The sequence below is a fragment of the Helianthus annuus genome, chromosome 1 (genome assembly GCF_002127325.2).
Source record: "Helianthus annuus cultivar XRQ/B chromosome 1, HanXRQr2.0-SUNRISE, whole genome shotgun sequence".
NCBI classification, from domain to species: domain Eukaryota; kingdom Viridiplantae; phylum Streptophyta; class Magnoliopsida; order Asterales; family Asteraceae; genus Helianthus; species Helianthus annuus.
In genome coordinates this window covers 125,566,134-125,586,939 of record NC_035433.2, presented here as the reverse complement: position 1 = coordinate 125,586,939, position 20,806 = coordinate 125,566,134, and the positions used below count along the sequence as shown (strand labels likewise).

At 39.0% G+C, this 20,806-nt stretch overlaps 1 protein-coding gene across 1 annotated transcript; it reads left to right on the top strand.

Moving 5' to 3' along the window:
* The first annotated feature begins 2,929 nt into the window (after positions 1-2,929).
* LOC110930756 lies at positions 2,930-19,968 on the top strand. Its single transcript, XM_022174129.1, has 6 exons — positions 2,930-3,111; positions 3,188-3,253; positions 3,296-3,495; positions 17,952-18,349; positions 18,430-19,171; positions 19,277-19,968. The coding sequence occupies exons 1-6, from the start codon at positions 2,930-2,932 to the stop codon at positions 19,966-19,968; spliced, it is 2,280 nt and encodes a 759-aa protein (XP_022029821.1).
* The last annotated feature ends 838 nt before the right edge of the window (positions 19,969-20,806 follow it).

Sequence of the window (20,806 nt, the reverse complement as noted above, 5' to 3'; positions counted from 1 at the left end):
GATCTTAACTTTCAATGTTTTGTCAACTCCTGTTATCCGTGCTACCTCAACTGGTATGCGCTTCAAATTTCAAAACATATTACTAATTTCCATTATTAATGTCAAATATTTTAAAAAATACCAAACATCTTCAAATTATGTAAACATATTAGACGTGTACGAACATATAATTTATTCTGAACTTACAAAGCGTTTGGTGTATGGGACAATGAATATCAGCGGACCAGTTTCATCGTCATCATCATCAAACTCCTCTGAATTAGCCAAAGACTCTTCAAAATCCGAATAACCACAACATTGTTCTCAGCTCCGGCCATGCTAAGAAACAGTTAAAAGGTTGACCTATGTTAAAGAAAACATAAACGGATAACATATAATCCAATCATTTGTATTTAGTTAAAAGTATTGTTAGTTTTCTAACTTTCATTATCTTCACACACTTTAAAGTCATTATAAGTAATCCTAACAACCTTTGTTCTTACATTTCATCTTACCCAATAACATAACAAGTACTCCTAGCAAACATTCTTATTGCATTTCTTTTTACCCCCTAAATCCATATCCGAAAACAACTTAACTTCACTACCTAATCATATAAAACTCCTACTTATTATTTGTTGTTTTACTTTTAAAAAATGATTATTTTGTTAAGTACAACATTTTTCACATAGACATTTATTCAAACACCTGGTGTGCATTGTATTCTTTATGTCTTATTGCATGTCAGTGTATTCAAATCACAACCTAAATCAGTTATTTTCATACCAGAATACATGTATGCACCAAATACACTAACAACATCATGTATGTTAACTAACTCAATGAAAACAAAACTGTCAATGAAACAAGTTACATTTACCTTCTGCTATCCAGATTTGGATGTTTATTAAATAAATCGAATCAGAAAATTACAGATGAACATCAACATTGAATTTAAAGGATTTATGTTACCTGATTTTCGTAGAGTTGGCAACCGTATAATGCACAAATTCAGAATGCAGATGTTAGCAGGAGGTTTTTAACCCTTAATGAAAGTAAATGAAATTATAAGCTTTTTTAATGATATATACACAGATCATGATGATGACGACGTAGAAGCAATTAGTAAATATTGACTATTTGTTCTGCATATCAGTATGTCATATTTGAGCACAAGAATCCATGCAATGAGATTCATTTTTAGCCTTATATGTGTATCTATTTGTGCATTTATCTATTTTATATATTCATATCTTTTTTAATTTTTTTATATACTTATTGTGGCATCAATTATTAGAAGGTAATAATTTTTTGTTTACCATAATAACATATATCAAATATGATAACATTTTTATATAATCTTTCAATATTAACAAAGTTTTATTTATACTTATTGATTGATATATACTAATTTTCTTAATACAACTAAGTTTTACATGTTACTACAGTTTTAACTCCGGCAATTACACAAGACGTGTGCAGAGAGAGGCGTAAGCAACAGAAATTGTATTTGGATAGTAAAAGATCTAATGTATCAAACGTGTTACCGCTTTCTAAGAAAATACAATCGTCGACTTCTAATTTGTCTTCCACTTTATTCCACACTCCAACTACTTCACAACATGCATCTACTATTTCGCCAGGTTTATTTATTTATTTTCTTTAAAATTTTCATAATTTTTAAATTTGCATACTTAACTATACTGTAAAACTTATATATGTCTAAAATAATTAGATTTATATATAGTTATTTTTTTACACAACTAATGCTATTATATTGTTTCTTTGGTGTTATATGCTAATACAGTTTTTACTCCGGTAATTACACAAGACGAGTGCAGAGAGAGGCGTAAACTACGAAAATTGTATTTGGATAGTAAAAGATCTAACATATCACACGTTTTACCGGGTTCTACGACAAAAGAATCGTCGACTTCTAATTCGTCTTCCATTTTATTACACACTGCGAATACTTCACGACATTCATCTACTATTTCACCAGGTTTAATTATACATTTTCATTAAGCTTTTCAATTTTTTATTTAAATTGCATACTTAACTATTTTTATACATATATATGTCTAAAACAATATACATATTTTTTTTATTTTATCAGTTGTTTTCACGCAAAGTTATCAAAGTTACACTAAAGAGAGACGGAGATTAAGGAGACTTTATCTAGATAGTAAAAAATCTCCTATCTTACAAGGCAAATCCAGGGCTATGAACAGTTTACAATCTTCTTCTATTACAAGGTCCTTTCAATGTAACACACAAAATGGTAATTTTATACATTTGTTAATATTTACAAGTAATATTATATCCGATTTTCTAAATTCATATTTTGTCTAGGTGATTACCCATCTGCTTCAAACAACCAAACACTTTCAACAAGTATCCGTCGCTTTTCTATTTCTCCAAACATAACAACAATGAATACAACTCCTATTTTACGCAAAACGTCTCCAAAGCTATCTACTGGGAAATCTAAGTTATTAGGCAGACAAAGAATTACATCTCCTATTCCAATGGTTGATTTGACTACAGATGCAGCGTTAGATGAAGATCCTTACAAAGGTGTTTCACCAGGTAGTCGCTTCATTTATATATTGTCGACATTATTTTGTATACCATTTTTATTTTTAAATACATCGCTTAATTTCATTTATTTTTATTTCCCTGCTAATCTACAGATTACTTAGATCATGGGGACCAGTGTATTACGTGTCAAGTATGCAATGCAAAGTTTTGGGAAGTAGAAACAGCGAGAGGCAGAACCAATAATCGGAAGACAAGTTATTTTTTATGTTGTGGATATGCTAAAGTAGAGCTACCCGATTATAAAGATGCGCAACCAAATTATTAGAAACTGTTTACATCTTTGGATAATGAAAGCAAGTATTTTTTGAAAAACATTCACCGTTATAATTCTATGTTCGCTTTCACATCAATGGGTGGTAAGGTCGATCCGACTGTTAATAGAGGTAATGGCCCATTTTGCTACAGGATTAGCGGTGAAAACTATCATAGTATTGGAAGTATGTTGCCGGAGAATGGCAATAAACCAAAGTTTTGCCAGCTATACATATACGATACAGAGAACGAAGTTTCGAACCGAGATTCTATATTTAGGTAAGTATCTTACAGTATAATTTGTTTCAGTTCTTTCTGAATTAATATTTCATTTTTAAAAATTGTGTCAAAACAGTCGATCTAAGGAGTCGGATACATCATCTTCTGCTTCAGTTGATCGTCACTTGATCCAACATATCAAGTCTGTGTTAGACTCCGATAATGTATTGGTTAAACTTTACAGGATGGTTAGAGATTGTTTTCATGACGATCCGCAGCTTACTCTTAAGGTACGTCTTATTGGGAAAAGGGACAAGGATGGTCGAATGTATAACTTACCAACATGTGGCGAGGTTGCTGCTCTAATTGTTGGAGATGTTGAAAACGCAATTGAGAACAGAGATATTGTTGTTGAAACTAAATCGGGGACTCTTCAACGAATAAGTGAATTACATCCTTCTTACCTTGCTTGTCACACCCCGATTTCCATGTGTATCACCGGTGGGCCCGGTGGGGGATTACCGTGACGTAGTTGGCAACAATATAGTCAAACCACACAATTATATAAATGCACAGCGGAAGCTTTAAAGATAAATATATACTTCAACCTCTGGTGGTAATATCAAATATATTACAGAAGTCGAATGTATCCACAGCGGATCAAAATAATAAAATATTGTTCATTCAGATTCGGCATCGAGTTTGCGAGACTATTCGTGATGCCTAGGAAGCTATTACCAGCCCATTTCGTATAGTACCTGCACTTAATCTTTTGGGGAAAAATACGTCAGTTTACACTGGTAAATACATTCAACTGACACATTTGAAAAATGTTTATTAAAATTGATTTGAATGCACAAGGCACAAACTCTTTTATAACTTGGGAAAATTATTAAAATCTTGTGAACGTTTTACATGTTCTTTTATGCGTTCAGTAGCCCGGGTCGTGCCGGGTTAAAGATTTATAGACACACCACATTGCGTAAAACCGTAGCATAAAAACCAACGGCTACGTCTTTTAATTTAATGTCGACAATGTATACCGGGTGTACGCCTACACCGGGATGTCGATGGTCGTGGCCATTTCGTAAAATGATGCCAAGGATATCCGGGACAACGGTCATTAAACCCCCCAAAGGCTTTTAAGAAACAAAACTGTTTAAATGAGCCGATCATATTATTTAATTAACCACCTAAGCGATGGAAAAATATAATGCTCAATCAAGCGGTATTAACATACCGTAACCCAAGCCCGTATAGGGGAAATAAGTTAAAGTATTTACCTTTGCAAGTATTATTCCTTAATTTGATTAAATCACCGATAGCTTTTACTGGGGCTCCTAATCTGGAACGAAGGTTTTAATTAACCTCTTAGAATCCTAACGGGTCTTTATATTGGCCGTAGCCTAGACCGGTTGGTTCCGGAATATAAATATGGTTTAATCGCGCGAAAAGGCGAAAACCGAGAATGGAATGTGATTCTGCCCCAAACAAGTTCAGAGACTTGTTTTACATGGGTTCAAGGTTCACACTCTGGATTTTGGGGTCAAAATAATATAGTTTGACCCGTATCGGCTAATTTATGAAAACTAGTTTCATAAGCCGAACCGTGCGCGCAATAGGCGAAACGGTTAACCATGAGAGTCTTACGTTTATTTCCTAAGTCAATATGCCTTAAAGAGGTTGTGGTATCAGTAGGATACCTTCCGTAATGCCCGTAACGAGTTTAAGTTAATATTACGCCCCGTAGGAGCCTTTCGGTCATTTTAAAGACTTTTAAAGAGCTTTTCGAGTTCTACAGGAAATCTGAGTTTCCCGAACAGTTTATAAAGTTTAAAATACTTTATTTATTATTTAAAATCAGTAGCAACTGGAATCGGGTCAAAAGACCTTGTAGAACTCAAGTTCTGGCCGGAAAGGGCATATTCGGTATTTACCGAACCGTAGCCATAACCGCAGGTTATGAGCAAGGTAAAAATTATTAAAAATCTTTAAAATTCCAGAAATATTATTTTATAACAGTGGTTAAAAGTTTTGGTGACGAAATCTTGGTTTAGATGGGCGTTATGCTAATTGCGCCGTTAATTACAAAAGTTTACTTTAATTGCGCTATTTAGCATAACTCTCATTCTAGACCTCGGATTGACGTGAAACTTTAAGGACATGCTTATAATTTAGTAAGCAAGGTTATGGTCCGTTCACGTGTCGAAATACTCGTTTTATTTTAAAAAGGCCGTTACGGTCAACTTTTAGGCGATTAACGGAAATGCGTAAAAGACTCGGACAAATCATGAACCGATCACAGAGGTCTATACCATCATGTAACCTGGTCCTAAGAGAGTCCTAAGGCATATCTATACCTCACTAAAACGGGTCAGAACTGAAGTCAAAGCAAAAGTCAAACTTCTGCGACATTCGGCTCCGAACCGGTTCAATATAGCAAATGGTCGATTCAAACGAGCGCAAACAAGTTTATATACTTAATATCATGTTTTATGAGTGTCAAAACAGGTTTCATAACATATACATTACAGATTATGTATAAAACGCAAAAATAGCTTTCTGTTGACTTTTTAACCGTTCGTTTGACTCGACATTTGAGCTAGTTAGAGTGGTGATCAGAGGGAACCCTTTTAGAGGTTTATTACCCACATAAATACCAACTCATAACTACTTTTGATTCGTCATAAGACTGAACCATCTCGGATTTATTTTAAAGTCAAACCGTATTTACGACGGTTTGGTTTCTAGTGATCTACTAAGCATAAATTGAACTACAAAGGAACTAAGCAACTTACAGAAGTTGAGACTTGATTGTAGAACAGAGAAGGATGCTTGAGAGCCTTTAGAATGACCAGAGAAGTGTTGTTGAGTTGTGATGAAAGTTATGAGCATAAGCATGCTATTTATAGCCAAAGTCAAGGCCTAAGATCATCACACAACACTCTACAACTGATCATGGATGGTTGGCATGTGTCCTAGAGGGTTATGGGTCGAGTAGGGGGCAACCATACCTCTGAAAAACCCATAAATTCATGTCTTGGCGCTTAAATCAGCCAACAGCCAACAATCTGTCGCTGGGCGCTGCTTACGGACCGTATGGCTTCGGCCTTGCGGTCCGTAAGCCATAGGCGGATCTCAGCAATCATTCCCCCTCCTTACGGTCCGTAAGGCATACCCTTTACGGTCCGTAAGGGGTTAAAATTAAATCTTTTTCAAATCTTTTTGTAATGATTAAAAATCTTGGTAATTAATTACCTGACCTTTCGGGTTTGAAGGGGTAACTTTGCGATAAGGCCCTTGATTAATTTACGATTAGGGACCTCGCGTTATTTACCCGTATTGTTAAGCCCCTGGTTAATTTATTTATTATTCAGAAGGCCTTAATTTATATTATTGACGCTTTTAACCCTTCTCCTACGAATTTGATCGTAACTTTCCTGTTTCATAACAAAACTTCGCGAAATTTATATATTATATTTTAGTGAGTGTATAACACTGTTACAAAGCTTTGGGAACGTTAAAGGGTCACTCAGAGGTATAATTAAACATGTTGACACAGTTAACCCCTGTAGCTTGTAATCTCTCACTTTCTTTCGTGTTTCGCTTCCGTACGATCCATGATTTATTCGTTTGAAGGTACAAGCATTATTTTCGGGTTATTATACAGTATATTTACCCTTGTTGACATTTATAACCCTCGAATTTACATACTTTCAAGGTTTGTCAAAATTAGTCCTTTATTTAATATAAATGCCACGTGTAATCAAATGACACGTGTTAACACGTCATTGGACACAAAAATTCGAGGTGTTACATCCTCACCCCCTTAAAATAAATCTCGACCCGAGATTTACTCAAATAAATAGGGGTATTTTTCTTTCATCGTAGCTTCGACTTCCCACGTATATTCGGACCTCTACGAGCATCCCATTTGACTTTTACAATCGGTACGTGCTTTCTTCGAAGCTTCTTTACCTGTCGATCCTCAATCGACAAAGGTTTTTCTATAAACTTTAAGCTCTCATCTATATGCACATCTGTATGTGGGATCACCAATGATTCATCGGCGAAGCATTTCTTGAGATTGCAGATGTGGAACACGTTGTGAATTCCATTGAGCTCTTCAGGCAAATTTAATTTATAGTCAACTGATCCGACACGTTCAATGACCTCAAAAGGTCCTATGTATCTCGGACTCAGTTTGCCTTTCTTGCCGAAACGCATCACTCCCTTCCAGGGTGACACCTTAAGCAATACCTTTTCACCTACTTCGAAGTGAAAATCCTTACGCTTCGGATCAGCGTAGCTTTTCTGCCTATCACGGGCAGCCTTGAGACGTTCCCTTATCTGGACAATCTTGTCCGTTGTCTGGAAAACTATCTCTGGTCCCGATAATTGAACCTCTCCTACTTCTGCCCAACAAACAGGCGATCTACATTTCCTACCGTATAATGCCTCGAAAGGCGCAACCTTTATGCTGGTATGGTAGCTATTATTGTAGGAGAATTCGATTAGGGGTAGATTCTTATCCCAGTTACCACCTAAATCGATTGCACATGCGCGAAGCATGTCTTCTAGCGTTTGGATAGTACGCTCACTTTGACCGTCCGTCTGTGGATGGTAAGCCGTACTGAAATTTAAACGCGTGCCCAAAGATTGCTGGAAACTCTTCCAGAAATGAGATGTGTACCTGGTATCCCTGTCGGAGATAATAGTCACAGGTATGCCGTGTAAGGCTACAATCTTATCAACATAAAGTTGGGCTAACATGTCGGAGCTATACGTCTCCTTGATGGGTAAGAAATGTGCTGATTTAGTCAGCCTATCGACTATGACCCATATCGTGTCGTTCCCTTTCCTGGTTTTTGGTAACTTGGTAATAAAATCCATCGTTACACATTCCCACTTCCACTCGGGAAGTTCAGGCTGTTGTAGCAAGCCAGACGGCTTTTGGTGCTCAGCTTTGACTTGAGCACAAGTCAAGCACTTTGCTACTTGGGCGGCTACAGACTTCTTCAAGCCTATCCACCAATAATTTGCTTTTAAATCTTGATACATCTTGTCAGCACCAGGATGGACTGAGTATTTGGAACTATGGGCTTCCTGGAGGATAACATCTCGTAACCCTCCATATATCGGAACCCATATACGTCCGTTCAGTCTAAGGATTCCATCCTTGCTAAGAGTCAACTGCTCTTCAGTTACTCCCAACTTTTCATTGGGATAATTAGCTTCCAACACAGCCTCTCGCTGTGCAGCTAATATTCTTTCAATTAAATTGTTCTTGACCTCAATGCTCTTGGCATTGATTCGAATAGGTTTTACCCTTTCTTTTCTGCTCAGGGCATCAGCGACTACATTCGCCTTACCGGGATGGTACCTGATCTCACAATCATAGTCATTCAAGGTTTCCATCCAGCGGCGCTGCCTCATGTTCAACTCCTTCTGATTGAACAGGTGCTGGAGGCTTTTGTGATCAGAATAAATCACAAACTTAATACCATAAAGGTAATGCCTCCATAATTTTAGTGCAAATACAACGGCACCCAACTCCAAATCATGGGTGGTGTAATTCTTTTCATGCACCTTTAATTGCCTTGAAGCATAGGCAATCACCTTGCCTTTCTGCATAAGCACACACCCCATGCCTGTGTGTGATGCATCACAGTAAACTACGAATTCATCTGTGCCTTCAGGTAGTGTCAACACAGGTGCGTTGCTTAGCTTTTGCTTCAGAACTTCGAAGGACTCTTGCTGCTTTGGGCCCCAAATAAATTTTTCTTTCTTCTTGGTTAAGGAGGTCAGGGGCGCAACAATCCTTGAAAAATTCTCAATAAATCTCCTGTAGTATCCTGCTAACCCCAGGAAACTACGAATTTTGGTAGGCGTCTTTGGCTCTTGCCAGTTCATGACTGCCTCTACCTTAGCGGGATCCACTTGGATACCACGTTCACTTACAACGTGACCTAAAAACTGAACCTCTCGTAGCCAGAATTCACATTTCGAGAATTTGGCGTAGAGTTTCTCACGCTGTAATAATTCGAGAATGCAACGGAGGTGCTTCTCGTGGTCAGCTTGGCTTTTGGAATATATAAGAATATCGTCGATGAAGACGATGACAAATTTGTCCAAGTACGGCTTGCAAACGCGATTCATGAGATCCATGAACGCAGCCGGTGCATTTGTGAGCCCAAAAGGCATCACTAGGAACTCGTAATGACCATAGCGAGTCCTAAATGCTGTCTTATGTACATCTTCATCTCTGACCCTTAGCTGATGATAGCCCGACCTTAAGTCGATCTTTGAGAAGTAGCTCGCTCCTTGCAGCTGATCGAACAGATCGTCGATCCTTGGCAAAGGATATCTATTCTTTATGGTAACTTTGTTCAGCTCACGGTAATCGATGCACAACCGCATCGATCCGTCCTTCTTCTTTACAAATAGGACAGGTGCTCCCCAGGGAGACGAACTAGGTCTGATAAAACCCTTGGCTAACAGTTCATCCAACTGGGTCCTCAATTCCTTCATTTCTGTCGGAGCTAGTATGTAGGGCGCTCTCGCTATAGGAGCTGCTCCAGGAATGATGTCTATTCTGAACTCCACTTGTCTATCTGGTGGTAAACCAGGTAGTTCTTCGGGGAAAACCTCGGGATATTCAGAAATGACAGGAAGATCCTCGATCTTCGGCTTAGGTTCTTCAATTATCACCTGAGCCATGTAAATTACACAGCCTCTGTTCAACCATCTAGAAGCTTTGAGCATAGATACGTCCTCGGGTAATCCGTACTGCGTATCTCCTCGAATGGTAAGCGATTCACCACTCGGAGTCTTTAATACTATATGCCTTTTGCCGCAAATGATTTGGGCCTGATTATGGGATAACCAGTCCATGCCTAGAACAATGTCGAAACCCGCTAGTTTGAAGGGAAGTAGAGATAGGGGAAAAGAATGGTTCTTAATGGACATTTCACATCCCTCTAGCACAGTGGAGACGGTTTCTATCGTGTCGTCTGCTAACTCTACCTCGTATTTCATATCTAGGGTTTTGATCGGCATGTTCAATAGTTTACAAAACTTTTGGTCTATAAAGGACTTATCAGCGCCAGAATCGAAAAGTACTCTTGCAAATATATTATTTACGAGAAAAGTACCTGTAAGCACATTGTCGTTCAGCACAGCCTCCTTCGCATCCATGCGGAAGACTCTAGCATTAGTCTTCTTTGTCTCCTCCGCCTTCCTGGCGTTCTTAGGGCAGTTACTCTTGATATGCCCCTTTTCGTTGCAACAATAGCAGGTTGCATCCTTGATCTTGTTGCATTCCACAGTCTTATGATCCTTGGACTTGCACAGTCCACAGGAAGGAGTCTTTGGTTGTGACTGTGAATTTGATGCAAACCTGCACTTCCCAGAGTGGGGTTTCTTGCAGATTTTGCAGTTGGGCCTTTCACCAGCCTGCCCATCCTTCTTCGTCTCCGACCCTCTTTTGCCATCACCGTTTCCACGGTGCTTCTTTCCAGACCTTCGTGAGGTATCATCCTCACGTTTCCTCTTCTCAGCCTCCTTGCTCCTTAGCGTCCTCAGACGGACAGCATCTAAAGTTAGAGACAAGGAGAGGTCAGTAACTGACCTGAAGGTCGTCGGCCGAGAGGCCTTTACGCTAGCCTTTATCGCAGGCTCCAAGCCCCCAATGAAACAGGCGATTCTTCTAGATTCTGGTGTCACAAGGTACGGAACCAGGCGAGACATCGTATTGAAGCTCGTCAAATAAGCCTGGCAGTCCAGGTTCGTCATCACCAGTGACACAAAGTCAGCCTCGATCTTCTCAACCTCATGCTGAGGGCAGTAGTTTTCTTTAATGAGAGCAATAAATTCCTCCCACGTCATTTTGTATAAAGCAGACTTACCTGATGCCTGCACCAACGCTCTCCACCATGCCAGGGCCTCGCCCTTAAATGACTGGGACACAAACTTCACCACATCCTTCTCTGCGCACCCACTGATGTCCACAATAGTGTCCATCTCATCTAGCCGGGTGATACAATCAACAACACCTTTCTCCCCCGTAAATTCCCGGGGCTTACAAGATACAAAATACTTGTAGGTGCAACCCTTGGCACCAGATACATCAGTGTACTCTCGTTCACGACGAATACTATTTTCAGCTGACGAGTGATTGTCGTCATCCTTCTTGGGTTGAGAGGGTGGTTTGGAGTGTGTCTTTGGTTTGGAGGGTGGTTTTGATACGGTTCTGCCTTGGGACTCAGTATATTGACGATCCAGAGCTGCCTGGACAGCATTGTCAATTAGAGCCTTTAACTGTGCGCCTGTCAAATGCACTGGCGCATTGTCGTAGTCATCTTCATTTGTATGGCTATTCTCTCCGTTGGGATCCGCCATTGTAACTTGAATCTGTTACAGAAGATAACAAAACTTTATTCAGGAGATTATTATATAATTGTCTTTCATGACAATTTGTCAACCATGGTAACAGAGACCATACTTGGTTAACTTATTACTTCATTAAATCTTAGGATTTGAATATATCCTATTTTAGCTATATCAAAATATTGGCGGCATAAAGCCAAATCACGAGGATGTTTTATACTATTAGCCGAGATTTCAGAGAATCAAAGGCATAGAGATTTGAACCGTAGTTCTTTTATCTCTTTCTGACAGGGAGTCATAGACCACCACTGCCTTTTGTCTTTATAAGACAATTATTACGGCCCATAGGCACTACACCTCTAATGGATGTTTTAATATGGTTGGCCCGTAGGCACTACATCACTTAATGGATGATTTAGTAAGATTTGGCCCGTAGGCACTACATCACTAATGGATGTTTTAATAGGATTGGCCCGTAGGCACTACATCACTAATGGATGTTTTAAATAAGGTTGGCCCGTAGGCACTACATCGCTAATGGATGTTTAAATAAGATTGATCACCTTCATTGGTGATTTAACCCACGATTTATAAATCATTTAGTTGGGTTTTGAAATCCTTAAAGGATTATTGTGTAAGAATGACGTGTGTGATTTTAACGAATCACATCTGCCATGAATGTCAACATGCTTGCAGAGGTTAACAGGGAATCTGAATCTTTTAATTAAGTCCTACCATCTTGGCCGGATCTTAAAAGACACCAGGCTAGGTTTCACTCGTAAGATTCTTTATTTAGGCAGATCAATTTAAAAGGAATGGTTTTGATTTATTTCATACATATTAAAACAAAATTCATAACATACATTCCAAAATCTCAAATACAATCACCTATTGCCCTAAATGGGTCTTTCAAATAGTACATACCTCCATAGAGGTTTTAAAATGAGTGACAAGTCCACGCAGGGACTAATATAAGATAGGTGTCCATGCAAGGACTAAAAGATAAGTCCACGTAGGGACTGAAATATGATAAGTGTCCACGCAGGGACTTATTTCAAAGTAGAAATTACATTATGTACAACTATTAAGGGCTAGTGGTCACGTTTCTTCTTTTTGCCCTTTAATAGGTTCGCCAAGCCCTTGAGAAATCCTCGGTGGCTCTTTTTCTCTTCTTCGAACTCTCTCTCCACACGATCTAGTCGATGGAGTATCTCTTCCTGTTCAGGAGGAGAGAATCGTGGTTGTGGCGCTTGTTGCGGAACTGGAGGTCTGGGAGGTATTGGATACCCATGAGCTGAGTAGTCCGGAGCTCCCATGTTTCCATGTGCTCCGTCAGGGTAGCGTGCATTATATCTAGCCGACACCACATATGGGTCGCGCTCATAATTGTAGTTGTAATGTGCTTGTGACGGTTCGAACGGGTTGTACGCCGTTGGACCCGTGTAAGCAGGTATGGGTTGGTCATACCCAAATGGTGGCGAATTTGGTGCAGCTGGTGCGGAGTTCGCCTCCTGTATAGGACTTGAAGGTCCTTCTTCTTGTAGTGGCGGATAGTGGCTACTACTAGAGTGTCGAGGGGTGCTGAAGTGGATACCCCCTCCTCCTCGTGTGGACATACGCGCATTCGTCCTCCTACGCCTTGGCGGATCAGGCATTACTGGTTGCGCCGGTGGCGGAGGTGGTGGCGTAACTGCCACAAAGCGTGAATCCTCAGAGGGATCCTGTGGATGTCGCGGTTGTTGTGATGTCTGTTGAGGTGGTGTGTAGTACCACTCATGTCGGTCAAACAACGCTTGGAAACTGTCTGGCCCCAGATAGGGTGTGCCATGGAAGGATGACCCATCAGAGACTTCTATCGGATGCGTGGGCGTACCACGAGCAGGTTCTGTTGGATCAGTATCTTCATCCATATGGTCTTCGGAGAAGTGATCTTGTGGCCCTAGTGGAACAAAACCTGAAGGTTCCTGTATGTAGTCAGCTGGATTAAATTGACCTATGAAGTATGGAGTAGGGTCGTCATAATTCCGGTGCGATACCGAACGTTGTAGAGGTATGAAGGAAGGTTGTGGGTTATTGGGATCATTCTCTGAGTTTGGCCCGAATGAGTGTCGGTATGATGGCGTCGAGCTGTGCGAGGTGGAATGCCTCGCAGGTTCGTAAAGGTCTCTTCGTCGTTGTGGTTCTTCGCTCCTTGTCATCGAAGGAGGTCTTGTACCTGATGGTCCAGCTTCGTGATCGTGATGCGTCACGATATCTCCTCTGCCTCTTCTTCCCCTTCCTCTTCCTCGAAATATAACAGGTGGCATTTTCCTGCTCCAAAACTTATTAAAAATCGAAATGAAAGTAAAGACAAAAAGGAGTATTAATCCGAATTTGTCCTAAGTTATTGTCTAGACTCAAGTATGTGCAATTGTGTCATTGAGATTAAACACAATAGGATAGTGTTTAATTCGCTCAACGTTGGCTCTGATACCAACCTGTCACACCCCGATTTCCACGTGTATCACCGGTGGGCCCGGTGGGGGATTACCGTGACGTAGTTGGCAACAATATAGTCAAACCACACAATTATATAAATGCACAGCGGAAGCTTTAAAGATAAATATATACTTCAACCTCTGGTGGTAATATCAAATATATTACAGAAGTCGAATGTATCCACAGCGGATCAAAATAATAAAATATTGTTCATTCAGATTCGGCATCGAGTTTGCGAGACTATTCGTGATGCCTAGGAAGCTATTACCAGCCCATTTCGTATAGTACCTGCACTTAATCTTTTGGGGAAAAATACGTCAGTTTACACTGGTAAATACATTCAACTGACACATTTGAAAAATGTTTATTAAAATTGATTTGAATGCACAAGGCACAAACTCTTTTATAACTTGGGAAAATTATTAAAATCTTGTGAACGTTTTACATGTTCTTTTATGCGTTCAGTAGCCCGGGTCGTGCCGGGTTAAAGATTTATAGACACACCACATTGCGTAAAACCGTAGCATAAAAACCAACGGCTACGTCTTTTAATTTAATGTCGACAATGTATACCGGGTGTACGCCTACACCGGGATGTCGATGGTCGTGGCCATTTCGTAAAATGATGCCAAGGATATCCGGGACAACGGTCATTAAACCCCCAAAGGCTTTTAAGAAACAAAACTGTTTAAATGAGCCGATCATATTATTTAATTAACCACCTAAGCGATGGAAAAATATAATGCTCAATCAAGCGGTATTAACATACCGTAACCCAAGCCCGTATAGGGGAAATAAGTTAAAGTATTTACCTTTGCAAGTATTATTCCTTAATTTGATTAAATCACCGATAGCTTTTACTGGGGCTCCTAATCTGGAACGAAGGTTTTAATTAACCTCTTAGAATCCTAACGGGTCTTTATATTGGCCGTAGCCTAGACCGGTTGGTTCCGGAATATAAATATGGTTTAATCGCGCGAAAAGGCGAAAACCGAGAATGGAATGTGATTCTGCCCCAAACAAGTTCAGAGACTTGTTTTACATGGGTTCAAGGTTCACACTCTGGATTTTGGGGTCAAAATAATATAGTTTGACCCGTATCGGCTAATTTATGAAAACTAGTTTCATAAGCCGAACCGTGCGCGCAATAGGCGAAACGGTTAACCATGAGAGTCTTACGTTTATTTCCTAAGTCAATATGCCTTAAAGAGGTTGTGGTATCAGTAGGATACCTTCCGTAATGCCCGTAACGAGTTTAAGTTAATATTACGCCCCGTAGGAGCCTTTCGGTCATTTTAAAGACTTTTAAAGAGCTTTTCGAGTTCTACAGGAAATCTGAGTTTCCCGAACAGTTTATAAAGTTTAAAATACTTTATTTATTATTTAAAATCAGTAGCAACTGGAATCGGGTCAAAAGACCTTGTAGAACTCAAGTTCTGGCCGGAAAGGGCATATTCGGTATTTACCGAACCGTAGCCATAACCGCAGGTTATGAGCAAGGTAAAAATTATTAAAAATCTTTAAAATTCCAGAAATATTATTTTATAACAGTGGTTAAAAGTTTTGGTGACGAAATCTTGGTTTAGATGGGCGTTATGCTAATTGCGCCGTTAATTACAAAAGTTTACTTTAATTGCGCTATTTAGCATAACTCTCATTCTAGACCTCGGATTGACGTGAAACTTTAAGGACATGCTTATAATTTAGTAAGCAAGGTTATGGTCCGTTCACGTGTCGAAATACTCGTTTTATTTTAAAAAGGCCGTTACGGTCAACTTTTAGGCGATTAACGGAAATGCGTAAAAGACTCGGACAAATCATGAACCGATCACAGAGGTCTATACCATCATGTAACCTGGTCCTAAGAGAGTCCTAAGGCATATCTATACCTCACTAAAACGGGTCAGAACTGAAGTCAAAGCAAAAGTCAAACTTCTGCGACATTCGGCTCCGAACCGGTTCAATATAGCAAATGGTCGATTCAAACGAGCGCAAACAAGTTTATATACTTAATATCATGTTTTATGAGTGTCAAAACAGGTTTCATAACATATACATTACAGATTATGTATAAAACGCAAAAATAGCTTTCTGTTGACTTTTTAACCGTTCGTTTGACTCGACATTTGAGCTAGTTAGAGTGGTGATCAGAGGGAACCCTTTTAGAGGTTTATTACCCACATAAATACCAACTCATAACTACTTTTGATTCGTCATAAGACTGAACCATCTCGGATTTATTTTAAAGTCAAACCGTATTTACGACGGTTTGGTTTCTAGTGATTTACTAAGCATAAATTGATCTACAAAGGAACTAAGCAACTTACAGAAGTTGAGACTTGATTGTAGAACAGAGAAGGATGCTTGAGAGCCTTTAGAATGACCAGAGAAGTGTTGTTGAGTTGTGATGAAAGTTATGAGCATAAGCATGCTATTTATAGCCAAAGTCAAGGCCTAAGATCATCACACAACACTCTACAACTGATCATGGATGGTTGGCATGTGTCCTAGAGGGTTATGGGTCGAGTAGGGGGCAACCATACCTCTGAAAAACCCATAAATTCATGTCTTGGCGCTTAAATCAGCCAACAGCCAACAATCTGTCGCTGGGCGCTGCTTACGGACCGTATGGCTTCGGCCTTGCGGTCCGTAAGCCATAGGCGGATCTCAGCAATCATTCCCCCTCCTTACGGTCCGTAAGGCATACCCTTTACGGTCCGTAAGGGGTTAAAATTAAATCTTTTTCAAATCTTTTTGTAATGATTAAAAATCTTGGTAATTAATTACCTGACCTTTTGGGTTTGAAGGGGTAACTTTGCGATAAGGCCCTTGATTAATTTACGATTAGGGACCTCGCGTTATTTACCCGTATTGTTAAGCCCCTGGTTAATTTATTTATTATTCAGAAGGCCTTAATTTATATTATTGACGCTTTTAACCCTTCTCCTACGAATTTGATCGTAACTTTCCTGTTTCATAACGAAACTTCGCGAAATTTATATATTATATTTTAGTGAGTGTATAACACTGTTACAAAGCTTTGGGAACGTTAAAGGGTCACTCAGAGGTATAATTAAACATGTTGACACAGTTAACCCCTGTAGCTTGTAATCTCTCACTTTCTTTCGTGTTTCGCTTCCGTACGATCCATGATTTATTCGTTTGAAGGTACAAGCATTATTTTCGGGTTATTATACAGTATATTTACCCTTGTTGACATTTATAACCCTCGAATTTACATACTTTCAAGGTTTGTCAAAATTAGTCCTTTATTTAATATAAATGCCACGTGTAATCAAATGACACGTGTTAACACGTCATTGGACACAAAAATTCGAGGTGTTACATTGCTCTTCAATACCCAATTCTCTTCCCATATGGAGATGATGGTTACAGAGTTGACATCCCTCATAGAGGTGTCATAGATGTAACCAACAAGAAGCGTCCAAATTGTACGATGAGAGAGTTCTTTTCGTATCGTATTCAAGATAGAGTAAACCAATTTTCTCTGATTCTAAATTCAAGGAGACTTTTCCAACAATTTTTGGTTGATGCTTATACGATGATTGAGAGCGAGAGACTAAACTACATACGTTTTCAACAAAAAAATCTAAGATCTGATACCTATGAAAGTCTCCGGAAATTGAGAAATAATGGTCAGCAAGATATATCTAATGTTGGTACACCTCTTATCTTGCCTTCTTCGTTTACCGGTGGAGCTAGATATATGATGCAAAACTATTTAGATGCAATGCTTTATGTAAATGGTTTGGTTATCCTGATTTTTTTATAACCATTACATGCAATCCCATGTGGCCCGAGGTAAAACGGTATCTTAAAGACACCACTCTGAATCCAGAAGATAGGCCTGATATCCTGTCAAGGTTGTTTAAAGTCAAGCTGGATGCAATTTGTAAAGATTTAAAGGAATGTCTTATGTTTGGAAAAGCAGCAGCAAGTTCGTATTGCAATCCTTTATTATTATATATTTTTTTTACATTTTCTTTTATTGATTTTAAATTATTTTTATGCAGTTATTTATACAATTGAGTTTCAAAAACGTGGCTTGCCTCATGCGCATTTGTGCTTATTCATGGAACCAGAAGCTAAACTTCCCACTGTTGACCAAGTTGATCCGTTCATATGTGCAGAAATTCCAAACAAAGATGATGACCCAGAGTTGTATACGCTTGTGAAGGATTTTATGATTCATGGACCGTGTGGTAATGCTAATATGAGCTGCCCATGTATGGTTGATAAACAGTGTTCTAAAGGCTTTCCTAAAAGATTTCAAGATACTATGACAATTGACGCCAATGGTTTCCCATTATACAGAAGGAGAGATGATGGAAGAACAGTTGTCAAAAACCGGATCGAGTTAGATAATAGAAGTGTTGTACCATACAACAAAAAGTTATTGAAAAAGTATCAGGCACATATAAACGTTGAGTGGTGCAACCAAGCTGGGTCAATTAAATATTTGTTTAAGTATATCAACAAAGGTCCTGATAGAGCAACAGTTGCTGTTTTGCTAGTGATAATCATAATGAACAACATGAAAAAGACGAGATTAAAGAGTATTATGATTGTCGGTATATCTCAGCATGCGAGGCATCATGGAGGATTTTTAGTTACGATGTAAATTACAGATATCCTTCTGTTATCAGGCTTCCATTCCATCTTCCCGGTCTCCAACCTGTTGTATTTGGAGCAGATGAAGACATCAATTCTGTTCTTAACAGGCCATCTGTCAAGTGTTCTATGTTTCTGTCTTGGATGGAAAGGAACAAAGACCCTGATGACCATTTGGCGCGTACACTAACTTATGTTCAGTTTCCAACTTGGTATGTATGGAAGATTGAAAACCGTTGTTGGCAACCTCGGAAGAAAGGTAACTCAATTGGCAGAATTCATAATGTTGCTCCATCTCTTGGAGAAGCTTATTTTTTAAGAATCTTGCTCAACAAAGTAAAAGGACCTAAGTCATATGACGATATCAAAACTGTTAATGGTCATGTACATGATACATTTCGAGATGCGTGTTTCGCACTTGGTCTTTTAGATGATGACAAAGAGTACATCGAAGCAATTAAAGAAGCAAATGAAACAGCAACAACTTCTTACGTACGAAATTTATTTGGCATGATGCTATTGTCCAATACTATGTCAAGACCGGAGATCGTATGGGAAAGCACGTGGAAATACATGACAGATGATTTCATCTACAAATATAGTAAACTACATCGTGTTGAAGGTACATTATCAAACTTTATAAAATCCATTTTGCTTTTTAATTTTTTTCATACAAGGTTTAACTAAAATATCATACTCATTGTATCTGTATTTGAACATCTAACAGGTTTATCAATTCCAGACGATGAACTTAAAAATTACGCTTTGTTGGAAATTGAAAAGTTTTTAGGTATGAATAGCTCATCGCTACGGAACTTCTCAACAATGCCTTTTCCACATTCTTCTTCGTTATCTGATCTCGATAATCGTCTGATTAACGAGGAGCGTACTTACGACGTATTAACTCTTGCTGAGGAATATGTTAATCTGTTTAATATGTTAACTGAAGAACAAAGGTCAGTGTTTGAAGAGATAATGAAATCTGTTGATGGTAACACTGGAGGGATGTTTTTTGTTTACGGTTATGGTGGCACTGGGAAAACCTTTTTATGGAAGACGTTGTCTGCTGCACTTCGATCAAAAAGAGAAATTGTATTAAATGTTGCTTCGAGTGGAATTGCATCGCTGTTATTGACAGGCGGCAGGACTGCACACTCCAGATTTCGTATTCCTTTGAATCTTAATGAGGATTCGGTATGTCATATAAAAGCTGATAGTGATGTTGCTAAATTGTTGCATCAGACCAAACTTATTATATGGGATGAAGCACCTATGGTCCATAAACATGCGTTTGAAGCCTTGAACCGCACGATGAATGACATTTTCAATTTCGACACCTCAAGAAATTCTGAAATCTCATTTGGTGGTAAGGTTATTGTTTTTGGTGGAGATTTTAGACAAGTACTTCCCGTTGTTTGAAATGGTGGAAGACAAGAGACAGTGAACGCATCATTAAGTTCGTCTTATTTGTGGAGTAAATGTAAGGTGCTAACGTTGTCAAGGAATATGAGGTTAACCATTGGAAGATCTCCATCCGAGATTGAGGAAATAAATAGTTTTGCTAAGTGGCTTTTGGACACAGGAGAGGGAAATGTTGGTGGTCCTAATGATGGAGAAGCAACAATTGAAGTGCCATCTAATCTTATAATTAGTGATACTTCCGACCCCATTTCTAGCCTGATCGATTTTGTTTATCCTTCAATTCTCGAGAACTTTAGAAGTCCTAATTATTTTAGTGATAGGGCTATACTTGCGCCGAAGAACGAGGTTGTTAACGAGATTAACGATAGGCTGTTAGCGTTGTTTCCCGGTGAAGAAAGAGAGTATCTAAGCTCTGACCGTCTTTGTGCACCTGAAAATGTTTGTTCAATACAAGAAAGATTATACACACCGGATGTTCTCAATGGTCTTAAAGTTTCAGGTTTACCAAATCACAGGTTAGTGCTAAAAGTTGGTGTGCCAGTCATGTTGTTACGTAACATTGACCAAAAAAATGGTTTGTGCAATGGTACAAGGTTGAAGGTTACAAAGTTGTATAACCGTGTAATAGAGGCTGAAATAATATCTGGAGCTAACATTGGTACTCGAACCTATATTCCTAGAATTAGTTTAGTACCTTCAGACAAGAAGATTCCCTTTTCATTTCAAAGAAGGCAATTTCCGGTTGTTGTTTGCTTTGCTATGACTATCAATAAAAGCCAAGGCCAATCACTTTCTAGAGTTGGTCTGTACCTAAGACAACCGGTTTTCACGCACG

Excerpts from the sequence above, each read along its gene's own strand:
- LOC110930756 (XM_022174129.1), top strand. The coding sequence starts at position 2,930 with ATGGGTGGTAAGGTCGATCCGACTGTTAATAGAGGTAATGGCCCATTT. Across the intron at positions 3,112-3,187 it reads AACCGAGATTCTATATTTAG|TCGATCTAAGGAGTCGGATA; the intron begins GTAAGTATCTTA and ends GTGTCAAAACAG. Across the intron at positions 19,172-19,276 it reads TAAACTACATCGTGTTGAAG|GTTTATCAATTCCAGACGAT; the intron begins GTACATTATCAA and ends AACATCTAACAG.